This window comes from Urtica dioica, chromosome 12 (genome assembly GCF_054948205.1).
Source record: "Urtica dioica subsp. dioica isolate 48M chromosome 12, U.dioica_male_clone48M_v1_H2, whole genome shotgun sequence".
In the NCBI taxonomy this organism is placed as follows: domain Eukaryota; kingdom Viridiplantae; phylum Streptophyta; class Magnoliopsida; order Rosales; family Urticaceae; genus Urtica; species Urtica dioica.
The window spans coordinates 12,976,924-12,990,259 of NC_142767.1; the positions used below are offsets into that span (position 1 = coordinate 12,976,924).

Sequence of the window (13,336 nt, forward strand, 5' to 3'; positions counted from 1 at the left end):
ATCCTACATTTAAGTTTTTAAATATCAAATACATCTTTCTAAAACATACAAAATACCTTTATTCTGTGAGTTAAGAAGATGATTTAATTAAAAAAAAAAAAAAAACTTTTAAACGGAAAAGGAAAGGTGGACTTAATAAATGAAATATTGGTGTTTTGTATTTAAGTAATATCTGAGTATTTATGTTTACAATCAACAACCTTTTTTCATCTGTAATTTCAATTTTTTTCATCTGTAATTTCAATTTTTGTTTCTCGTGCTTAGCACATTATAGAAACTAGTTCATCTAGATGTGTGAAAATGTATCTAAATGTCATATGTTTGAACTGCATAAGCTCATACGCTAAAAATATATCCAACTCATTTCTCATTCATATCATTGGTACCATTTTCCAGGCTAATTGAGGGCACTATATTGGCCCTCGCAATCATTGTAGCCTCACATCATCTTTTTCCAGCCTTTATATGACCGTGCCACTGAAAATTAACTAAACCCGAGTCAATTTCTGACACCCTTACAAAATAAATCTTACTCGGTAAATGACTGCTGATAGTCTCCAATCGAAGTGTATCGACCATGATGCTCTATTCGGTAAGTGAAAGTTGGGTTGGATACTTTTCAGTATATGAGCCTGCAGTCCAAAAAAATGACATTGAGATAATTTAACACTTACATGAATTATATTTGAATTAAATTTTGTGTCTATTTTTCTTACTTGCAAAGTGAAGAAGCATACCCAAAACCAACACGAGAATGTGATTCCCAGCACATTGACGAAGTCATTCTTGTTTTCACCAATTTTGGAGTGAAATCGATGATTCTTAGTAAATTGAAAAATCTTAAGAAAAATATTTAAAAACTAATATATGACGTTCAAACGTTCAATATTGCCATCTGCAAACAGTTTTAGTTGGTAAGCAAATTGAACGGAGTAAAAGTTCTTATTTTGAAGCCTTAGAGATGCCTTGGTCTTTATTAGAGAGCTATGTCGGGCCTAATGAATAAGACTTTAGGTCCAACCCAGGAACAAACCCTCGATACTTGGGGTTGAGGGCTAGAGTCGGGCTTGAAAAAGGCCTAAACTATGGCTCAAAAGGTCCAAAACACTTTTTGTATCATAAAAATTATATCATTAATAATAAATTTTAATTTTTGTATCAAAAACACCTTTTATACATAAAAATATAAGTTTTTTAAAAATATTTTTTTTTTCGTTAAAAAAAGGTCGGACCCGAACTGGACCTAATTAGGGCTCGTGTTGGACTTTGTAAGGGCCTATACCTCAGGTCTAGCCCAGGCCCTTCAACTGGCTTGGTTTGGCTCGATCCTTTTTCATAAATGGTCAAACCGGCCCAAAACCTCTTAACAACGAGGGCCGAGCTTGTTACAGTATCAGTAATGACAGACGCAATATGGGCCGTTGGATTTAGACGCAATATGGGCCGTTGGATTTTAAATCCAACAGCCCAGATTAATAAATTAAAAAATAAAAAATCCAAGAGGCATCGTTTCCGTGGGTACACTTCCGGTTCAATCTATCGGAAGCTTACCTTCCGATACCGCTTGCCACCGGAACGGTATTTCCGGTGGCATTAGCTTACATATCGGAACCGTAATTTTTTATATCTTTCGATTGCGGTGCCCAGGATGACTTGGGCATACTGTAACTTTAACAGTTAATTTATATATATACAACTATTATAAATATATATAACCCATACATATAAGTTAACATATATATTATATTATATATACAATGGCAGAGTCACGTAGACAAATATAAGAGTAATATATGTGGTAACCTGGAGATAAATATGATACATATTTACCCAAGCTTGCTTGGGCCAAGTGGTAACACCACTCTCCTCCCAAGGGGAGGACGCGGGATCGAATTCCGGCGGGCGCAATGCCCACATTTAATTATTTCTGAGGTGTGTTTGTGTGGTTCTAGAAATAGATACTTATATTTGTCCAACCCCCCATATTTCACTAGTACAATTGATAGCATCAGGTGCGACAAAAGTCGCACCTGAAAGCATAAATGTCGCACCTGAAAGTATCATCAGGTGCGACTTTAGATGCGACATAGTCGCATCTGAAAGTGCGCACCTGATGATATTAGGTGCGACTAGTCGCACCTGAAAGTCATCACTATCAGGTGCGACATTTTAGGTGCGACAAGTCGCACCAAACGTCGCACCTAAATATCCCTCAAAATAAGAAATTAAAGCGTGAATTATAGTATCAGATGCGACTAGTCGCATCTGATACTTTCGCGGGAAGAGTATCAGATGCGACTAGTCGCATCCGATAGTAATTCCCCGCGAAATATTTGGCGGGTGTTAGTACAATCCGATGCGACTAGTCGCATCCGATACTCTTCCTGCGGAAGTATCAGATGCGACTAGTCGCATCTGATTGTCTGTAGTTATTTTTTTTAAAATGCTGATTCTATTAGAATCAGCCATTTAAATATATAAAAATTAAAATTTAAAAAATTAATTAAATAATTTTTTTTGTTATATTAAATAAATAATTTGAATAATATTAATTAGAATAAGTATATAAATAATAATATTAAATTCATAAAATTTGATAATTTACATTCAATAAATTAAAAAAATTACAATTTATTCTTTTTGTTTCCCTTTTTTCATTCGAAATCTGCCAATTCTGGAATGCACGGCCTCCTCTTCCGCCAGATCTTGCTCGTGCGCCTTGGCGGCCTGATGCGCTGCCGCTCGAACGATGTCGCTGAAATTCTACCGAACCTGGCGTCTGATCAGCATTTGGCATGGAAGCGGATGGCGGCGTCTGAACATTCAGCATTGAAGCGGATGCCGGCGTCTGAACATTCGGCATTGAAGCTGATGGCGGCGTCGTGGCAGGGTGCATCATCGCGGGGGATGTCTGCATGGGAGACGGATGCTGCTGTGTGTAGGCAAAGAACTGTCGCTGAAACGCCTCCATCTGAGCTTGTTGTGCGGCCAACGCTGCTTGTAGCTCGCTAATCACTGGATCTGGAACGCGCGTCGATGAAGAACCTGAGGACGAGCTGTCGTCCTGAGCCTGAGCCAAGAGATACGAGGATCTCGGGATCGAGGGACCTATCCCGACATACCAATCTCGACGTTGCCCGAGAACAGTATCCATCGCAAACTGCTCCGCCTGGTCTATGTCAAACATTTGGCCTGACTCCGCTGCTTGTCGCTGCATATCCTCGACTTGAGTCATAATTCGCGCCTTCAAACATATGTTAAAAAAATTATTAAGATTATCGAAACTTGATTATTAAGTAATTAACACAAGTAACTTACAAATGCTTGTTGCGCCCAAGCTGTCGTCCAATTGCCTTGATCGTCTTGATGTTTTTTCTCCCACGTGTTTAACGCCGAGGCCAAAGTCCCATCTTCCCTACTCTGCAGTTCTTATGAAAATATGAGTAATGTATTTATTGCAAAAAAAAATTACAAAATTAGAATAAACTTACGTTCAAATGTCGATGAGCCAAAAAAGAAATCGACCCTTGTGTGGACTTCGTTTTCTTGTTCTTGGAATTGTCTCTGTTGCGAGTAGACTTTTTCTGCACATATTAAATTGCGTTATAATTCGATTTCATAGAAGATAACATAATTTTTAGAATTATACATTACCTTCCAATCGTCAGTTGCGAACTCCTCTATCACCTTCTCCCAATCGTCTTTTTGATATCCTTTTGGGATTTCTTTCTTGGCGACATTCATTTGCCCACAACATTTTCCTAAGAAAGTCCCTGATAATCTAGACTTTTGGTTGCGCCTCATACGCTTTGCATCGCGAATGATAGTCTGGTCAATCTGATGACGATAGCAATCCGCCGGAAGCAGCTCATCGGTCTCATCATCCTTGTACACGAAAGTGTACTCGGAATGAAGTGCGCTCAGAATATTGCCCAACATCTGGGGCGTCACTTCGTTCCAATCACGAAGTGTGACCGGGATATGGACTTTCACCAAAGCGCCGACGCGGTTGTTGAATACTCCTACCTTTTTTATTGTTTTTCTTACGTCCTGGTAGAAAGTTTGGTTGATTGGGTCGTACCTAACAACTTTCGCACCGGGTACCCCATGCGCTGCTTTTGCCGAAGTAGACCCGGTTGTTGGTCCCCTTGTTTTCTTAGGACCTTGGGAACCCGGTGTCTCTAGCGGAGACTCATCTCCACCTGCTCCTGAACGGTGTAGCGGAGACTCATCTCCACCTGCTCCACCTGCATCTGACATCCTGTAAGATGTGAACAATATTAGTAAATAAATATTAGTTTTCTGTTTAAAAAAAACGTGGACGGCACCACGGATTTTATTATTAACAAACCTCACATATGGCGGAGGAAAACCGTGGTTACATTATATAGTAAACCTGTGATTTTATTACATTATACAGCCAACAACCTCTGCAAGATCACGTGGCAATCATGCGACTTCAAACCTGTGAGTTTTCCATCAGCAGTCACATTTTTCTTCAAATTCCCAGCAACCCCATCTGGAAATTTGACAGATTGGAGGAACTCGGTAAATCGCTGCCTCTGAACAAGGGTTAAGGTGTAAGATGCTCGCGGTTTGTACCACGAATCCCCTTGTTTTTTCAAGTGGAGAGCGGTCTTGATGCCCAAGTCCATCAAATCAAACCTCGCCTTATCTGTGTCGTAGTTCTTCTTTTCTAAGCTGAGCAAGGTTCCGAGAAGATTCTCGCACACGTTCTTCTCTATGTGCATGAAGTCCATGTTATGCTTCAACTCCAAATCTGACCAGTACGGCAACTCGTAAAAGATGCTTTTCTTGGCCCAATTTAGTTCGCACTCGGCTCGCTTTCGTTTTCTGCCCACAGAGCCAGCATGTTTGCCAGTTGTCGTGCAAGAGACACTAGCCAGCTGAGCGAGTATGTCTTGCGGAGTCAACTTCTCGGGTTTACTGCGTTTCTCGTGGCGATCCTTGTAGTGATCGGTGCTTTTTCTCAATCGGTGACGCATACGCAAGAATCGACGATGGTCGTAGTAGACGATCCTTTTTCTGACTTTCAAAGACGGCGTGTCAAGGTTGCACGTCGGGCAAGCGAGATACCCTTGGCCACTCCATCCCGATAAATAGGATCGAGCTGGAAAATCGTTAATCGTCCAAAGTAGCGCGGCACGCAATCGAAACACTTCATCGTTGGCGCCATCTCGAACGCGGAATCCGGTCTCCCACAGTTCTTTCAACTCTTCGACAATTGGCTGCAAAAACACGTCCATGTCCTTTCCTGGTGAGTGAGGCCCCGGGATCAAAAGCGTCAGCATCAAGTACTCTTTCTTCATGCATAACCAAGGCGGCAAGTTGTACGCAGTTAGTACCACAGGCCACATGCTGTACGATAAACTCATTTCTCCGAACGGATTGAATCCATCCGCAGCTAGTCCAAGCCGCACGTTTCGAGGCTCTGCAGCAAAGCCTGGGTATCTCTCGTCCAGGTTTTTCCACGTCGTACCATCCGCAGGATGTCGTAGAACACCTACTTCCCTGACGCGATCTCTTTCGTGCCACTGCATCAAAAGCGACGTGTGTCGAGACGCGTACAACCGCTTCAATCGATCTTTCAGGGGAAAATATCGCAAAATCTTTTGCGGTATCATTTTCCCAGTTGGCTTCCATCTGCTCTCGTTGCATACTGGGCACACATCGACTTCCGCGAGTTCTTTTCGAAATAGGACACAATCGTTAATACACGCATCGATCATCTCGTATCCCATGCCAAAACGCTTCAGCTTCGCCTTTGCCTCGTAATGCTTCTCCGGAATTCGATTACCAGCTGGATGAGACTTCTTCAAGAGCTGCAAGAGTTCTGTAAACGACTTGTTCGTCCAATGGTTCGTGACTTTGAGGTGCATCAACGAAACCAAGAACGACAAAGAAGAAAACTCTTTGCATCCAGGGTACAATTCTGCTTCCAACTCGGCGAAGAGGTCTTCCACTTGCTCCTCTGCACGCACCTCGCTCTGGGTCGGCTCCGTAGCATCGTCGAAATCCTCGTGATCCCTGATATCCTCCACAGCACCGTGCAATCCTCCTATTCCTCTCTGATCTGTTCCTCCTATGGAATCTTCTTCATGAGGAAGGACGGCACGCTCGAGCTCGCCGTGATGATACCATTTTGTGTAGCCTGGGGTAAACCCCTTGTTCAGCAAATGGTTCCTGACAACCCCGATATCGTGCCATCTCACGTTGTTACAAGGTTTGCAAGGACACCGATATTTGCCATTTTCGTTAGGGAATCTTCTTGCAGCGCGAATAAACTCGTTAACACCGGTTTTGTACTGCAATGTCACCCGATTATTCTCCGTGATCCAATCTCTACTTGGATTGGACATTTCGCTGAATGAGAGCGAGAAATGAAAGTTTGGAAGAGTTATTGATAAAGGACGACGGAGAACACAATGAAAGAGAGATTATGAATTCTATGTTAATTATTTTGAGCTCGGATTGAATAAGTTGGGAGTTTTTAAACTAATTCATTCGAAACTCTACCGAAATTTCGGCAGAGTTTCCCCTATTATAATGACAAACCAAAAACCTGCAAAATTATTTAAAAACGTACACAAACCATCCAGAACTATCCTATAAATTATCTCAGCCCTAAACCGAACCTCCGTGGTTCGATCACAACATTTATAAATGAAAAATCGAAATAAACAAAATATCACAAACTATCAAAACATGTCACAAACTATTTTTCTTATTTAAACTTACAATTTCATTTCATGTTAAATCAAATGAAACTAATCACAAATTCATTAACTTCATTTTAACTTAAACTTCATTTTAACTTAAACTTCATTTTATACTAAACATGTCACAAAACATCAAAACATGTCACAAAACACAAATAAAACTTAGATTTAACCTAAAGTAATCAAATTATTAAACATGTGACATTATCAATTACATTTACTAATCAATTTCAAAGTAGCATGTTACAATTACAATTTTAATTTCATTAAATAATTTTAAACTAAACAACCTATTCATGTAATTATTAGACTAATTACAATTCCTAATTGATAAATTACAATAAATCAAAACTAATTAAAACAAAACAAATTTAAACTAAACACTAACCTATACTATATCACAAACTATGTCAAAAAACACTAACCTATACTATATCAAATTAATACTAATTAAACTACACATATATATACAAATTAATTCCTAACACATAAACTTAATCTAATTAAAATTACAACATATACAATATACAATATATATTTACACATATACAAATTAATTCCTAACACATAAACTTAATCTAATTAATTCTTAACAACATATACAAATTACAATATATATTTACACATATACAATATACAATAAACAATAAATTAAATCTATACAATATATATTTACATATAATATATAAACTAATATATAATACCTAAACAGAAAAAAAATATACTAACCTGGAGGCTGTGAGCGCACGGTGAGGCAGAGAGAGAGCGAGGCAGAGAGCGAGCGAGGCAGAGAGGGGTTGAGCGAGGCGGAGAAGACGGCGGAGCGCGGCGGAGCTACAGCGGCGCAGTGCGTCGGAGGCAGCGGCCGGGGCCGGGGCTGAGCGCACGACTAATTGAGAGAGAGAGAGAGCGAGGCAGAGAGAGAGTTTAAACATTGAGAGAGAGAGAGAGCGAGGCAGAGAGGGAGCGAGGCAGAGAGAATCGTACCTGACGGCGGAGCGCGTCGGTGAGTCGGTGAGAGCGTTCCTGACGGCGGAGCGCGTCGGAGTGCGGCGGAGGTGGTGCGCGCGGCTTGGTGGAGGAGCTGCTGGCCGAGCGCAACCGAGAAGGAGAAGAGAGAGAGAGAAGCGGCGGCGGAGCACGGCGGAGGGTGTGGAGCGCGCGCGGCTGAGTTACAGAGGCCGGAGAGAGGTTTTTTTTTTTTAAAATGGGCGGCGTCAACTGGTGACGCAAGTGAGGCAGAGAGAGAGAAGCGGCGGAGGTGGTGGACAGGGCGGAGCGCGGCGGAGGTGGCAGAGAGAGAGAGAGGTTTTTTTTTCTGTTTGGAGCGGCGGTTTCGAAATGAGGAAGACGAAGTGCAGACGATTTTGTTTTATAGAAAAACCTAACTTTCAGGTGCGACTAGTCGCACCTGATAATAACAAAAATTCCAGAATGCCACGTCAATCTCGAATGAAATAATGAGGGGGGAGAGTTGGCCCGCTTAAAATTTTGAAACTATCAGGTGCGACTGGTCGCACCTGATACTCAAAAGCAAACAACAAATTTAGCGAAATTTTTATCACTTCGGGTTGACAATCCGGTGCGACAAGTCGCACCCGAAATCCATTTAGATGCGACTTTTAGGTGCGACTAGTCGCACCGGATAGTCATGCGCATCAGAAAACCAAATTTGTAGTAGTGTTTGTAAATATCCGATCTTGTATCATTGGCTACTTATAAAATCCTCCCTCAAAAAAAAAAAAAAAAAATATGATACATATTTATCTGCCCCATATGATATATCAATAGACAAAATAACCCTTACAAAAAAAAAAGAGAGAAATAAAAAAGTAAAAGACAAAATCGTATTTCAACTTTAAAAATAATTGTTTATAGAAAGAGAGTTGTAGTGATTGGTTATCAGGCTTCCTATAGTAATAACGAGTTAATTTGGCCTCGCGTAGCTGGGGTTAAATGAAAAATATCTAACCACATTAAGAAATGTTTAAAAAAATTAAAAATATAATAACAGTGAGTTTTATTAAAATCGATAAATATTATGCAAATCATATATATTAATTATATTTTTAATACATAGATATATTCATTGTTTATGTCTCGTATCTACCCTTCAATTAAAAATCATAATGTTGAGTTATAGATTTTAAATACAAAAAATTAGGAAAATAGTTAATTTAAACGTTTGATATTGCTAAATAACCAACGTTTGATAAATCTTAAATAAATAGTCATAAATGATGACGTGATTTAATATATGAAATTGACTATTTACCTAATATTTACTAAACGCTGACTATTTAACAATATCAAATGTTTAAATTAGTTATTTTCTTAATGAACCTTTTTAAATATGTGTAGAATAAAATAAATTATCATATACTACTTGAAATTGTAGGGATTATAGAGAACTATATACAATATGAATTAATAAACATATTCATAGTCTATTTGATATATGCATAAAGTTTAACATCGTAATTATTAATCTATTTACTTATTATTTTAACTATATAATTTTATCGTAAACTTCTTTATAGAAGAAAATAAATCGATGTATAATATTATTATCTCTTTAATTAATTTCACTTACAATACTAAGCCTTATCATCTTCTATATTTATGTAACAAAATCATAATTTGAACCTTTATGTATAAATATGTTCGTAACATATGAACTGAAAGTATTTATATTACAAATAGCCTAAAATCTTTAGTAATAATCAAGGTTCGCTTTACCATTACCGTTATCGTACTGAGACTTTAATTTTTGTGGTAAACTGTTTACCGAAAGAGAAATCGAGGGGTATTCAGATAAAAAAAAATCGGTATTGACAAGAAACCGTTAACTGTAGAGGAAACTGACAACAAATGTATAAAACTAAAGGCCATTCAGGCATATATTTTGCAAAAATAAACTTACTTTTCATAGTTCATACAATGAATACATGATATCAATTCATCATCACAGACCATCATATTCATCAACATATTCAACTCAAAAACATCATTCATCATTATTAAATTAATCATTATTAAACATTATAAGCATCATATTCATCTCATAAACAACCACTCAAGAACATCATAATAATCATATACATCATCAAATCATCATCTACAACATAAAAAAAAAACTCATATTCGGATTAAAAATCAATATTTTAATTCGGATTAAATATAAAAATAAATAGAAAATCATACAACATAACCAATAAGCTCATATTCATTGTTCAAACCCTTGAAATCATGGATTAAAGTAAAATAATTATCAATAAATTAAAAAATCCCAAAATTTGAAAAATCCCTGAAACTTACCTACCGAAAACCAAGGAAAGTTGACAAAAAAAGGCTGCGACGAATGAAAAGCACCGAAAACCATCGAAAAGTGCCGGTAAATTGGAATGGAAACAGTGACAAGCGAACCGGTACCGCTCCTCTCCGGTAGGCAGTTTTCGGCCAGTTTCCGGTCGGTTTCCGCAGAAAGTCAATGTGACGACCCGACTTTTCGGATCATCTTACTTTACTTGTTTATTTTACTTATCAAAATTATGTATTAAAAAAATGAGGATTTTATTTTCTATCGTATAATACCTTTACGAAACCGTAATCTGGAAATTTGCGTTTTTTTTAATACATACATTCTCAAATACCATAAAACAATAAAATCATACTAGTCCTTGTCAAAATAATTTGGTCAGAAGTATAACAAATAAAAAATAAAAACTAAACTTTAAGCTTTGATCAGGGTAAATCTTTGACTTGAAAATATTTGACCTTTACTTGAAAACTATTATTTTTAATACCAACTTAATAGAAAATAAATTATAATAAATTTGTTAATCGAAGGATAAAATGATACAAAACTATAACATACAACTTAATCTATATTAAAAAAGTTATTTTAGAAATTATATTAAATCTAATTTATCTAATTATGCTTAGCGAAAGTCTCTCTTACGTAGTTGCAACCATAACCCGACCCTCTTGCTATCGATGCCGCTGGTCCATACTCATCACTTAGCAGTAAGTTGTTTACCTACAGCACATACGTAAAATTTTCGTGGAAATGAGCTATCGCTCAGCGAAAACAATATAAAACTCACAAAACAAGATGAGTAATGCAATGCATGAACCGGTTATTAGTATTTTCATTGTAAATGTGAAATGATCTTTCTTAGCATAAATCTTATCATATTTTATTCGAGGCTCCCCTAGATTAGTCGTACCAATTTCATTGTACACTTTGGAGACAAAGATATGGGGTTGCAAGGTCCCATACTTTGCTCCGTCTTATAAACTTATAACATATGAGAAATTTCCCCATTTGGACCCGTAAGTCGGCTCGGGAAATTCTCCTTGAGACCTCCGTAACTCGAGGCGGTACGACTCTCTTACTTATCTTTTCACTTTATTATTTAGGTGACATGCAAATATGACATGCAATATACATAACCATCATACATAGCATCAAACGTGACATGATTATAACTTAAAAAAATAACATGACATAGTTTATCAATGCATATGATACATAACATATCTCAACTAGAAAACGTTAACTAGCATCTCATACATTATACATAAATTTACTTAGCATAAAGACATGCGCAAACATCAACATACATAATGTCATATAAATTTAAAAATATGTCATTAATACTCCATCATCATCATTTATCATATCATAACATATCATAAGGTAAAATGCATAAACGTAGACATGTAATCATCACATAATAGATAACGACTCATATATCATATCATCGTACTTGAGCATATCGTATCATGTATCACTTGGCTTATAACTATAAACAAAACCATATAATACTATCTAACAAACCAAGTCATGAATCACAAAACTCATCATAATTTTATTTAAGACTAATATGTGTTGTAGTGAGATTGTTCTCACCTAAAGTGGAAATTACGGTCTTTGATCGGGAACGATTTAAACGCTCGAGTTGATTCGAAACCTAACCGGAAGAATTAATAATTGAGATTTTAGTTCATAGTTAAAAATCTATATTCTGGACAATACTAGGCTATTGGAAAAATCCAGAATCCATCGTTAAGTGAAAATACTAAAATGCCCTTAGATATGAAATATCGAGAAAATAAACCTGTTGAAATAAATTCTGGAAAAATTCCAGAAAATGTAAAATAAGATTTTGAACAGTTTTTCCTAAAGTGACACGGTCAAAAACAACGTTTCACAATTTCTTAAAATTCATATACATAAGATATTAATAAAAAATCAAATAATTATATTCTTTTGTATGCTCAAAATTGGAACATCATATTAAAAATAAGCTAAAGTTTAATTGTAAAGCTCTATCGGTTCTGTTGTAGAAGATTTTACAAAAAGGTAGGAAAAAAAAGAATCTTTAATCACATATATAACTTTGTATCTTTTAAAAAAAATAAAATCATGGACAGATGAATTTCAAAACAATTGTAACACAAAAAAAATTCGTGTCGGAAAAAGAATTTGATAACATCACATACCCATAACATGTGTAGAACAGTAAAATATTTTTATACTTGATTGATAAAAAAAAAATAAAACATGACAACTATAAACATATTATCAAAGTATCTTGAGGAACCATGAAAATACCTTGATCATCTTGCAACTCTTTACTCCTCCTAAAAAAATTAGCACTTAAGGGATATTAATGTCTTTTGGGGCTAGGGTATTTCTTATCGAGATGAAGGAGATGAATGAGTGGGAAAGATGATCAGTGGACATGAGATAGAAATGAGTGATAGAGTGAGGGATATTAGAGAGAAGGAGAGAACAAATCAAATAAAAAACCTTTATTATTACGAATCTCCTAAAATCAGCTGTAATGATATATTAGGAAAACATGTAATCTCAAACATCACATTTCGGTTACCATCAAAATACTTTCCGAACGGTTACAAAACTTTAATGGGTAAAGGATCTGATTCTAGTACCCTTTTTTTTTTACAAATAACTTCCACATATACATTGAATACTTTTATATCAAAGTTATCTCATTACTCATTAAAACATCCGGCATATATATATATATATATATATATATATATATATATATATATATATATATATATATATATATATATATATAACACATAAATAACAAAATAAGTGCTAAGACAAGGCTGTGAAACGTATACATATATCACATAAACTTTTCGTATACTTATATATATATATATAATATATATATATATATATATATATAAATATATATGTAATCTAATTGAAGTATATTTTATGATCTGAAACGTATACTTCCTTTTATATGAACATATATATATATATATATATATATATATATATATAATATATTTCTTTTAAAGAGGTCCTTAACTGTAAGTATAATTCTTTATATATTCAACAATTGTATATATATCCCTTAAATAATGTACGTGTACATTTTGAACGGAAATACAAATAAAAAAATAAAATAAATTTGAAAATATATATCTAAACGCAAAATTTATAAATATCTAACTAGACCGTATTTTGGGATTTCACAATCTCCCCTACTTGTGATCATAAGGCAGTTTTAATGACTTCAGACAAATATATATAGTTAAAATTA

General features: G+C 35.9%; 1 protein-coding gene and 1 long non-coding RNA gene across 2 annotated transcripts; both read right to left on the bottom strand.

Annotated features, from left to right (window-relative positions):
- Positions 1-585: 585 nt before the first annotated feature.
- On the bottom strand, positions 586-4,017 carry LOC149379251 (uncharacterized). The gene is made up of 5 exons (XM_089603979.1): positions 3,655-4,017; positions 3,492-3,584; positions 3,319-3,420; positions 2,773-3,244; positions 586-632 (listed from the first exon to the last, which is right to left on the bottom strand). Exons 1-5 carry the CDS (start codon positions 3,937-3,939, stop codon positions 586-588), a joined length of 999 nt encoding a protein of 332 aa, XP_089460105.1. The 5' UTR covers positions 3,940-4,017.
- Positions 4,018-9,920: 5,903 nt separating this feature from the next.
- Positions 9,921-12,508, bottom strand: LOC149379252 (uncharacterized). The gene is made up of 3 exons (XR_016294193.1): positions 12,361-12,508; positions 11,656-11,716; positions 9,921-10,779 (listed from the first exon to the last, which is right to left on the bottom strand). It is a non-coding gene; the product is annotated as an uncharacterized LOC149379252 (long non-coding RNA).
- Between the last annotated feature and the right edge of the window lie 828 nt (positions 12,509-13,336).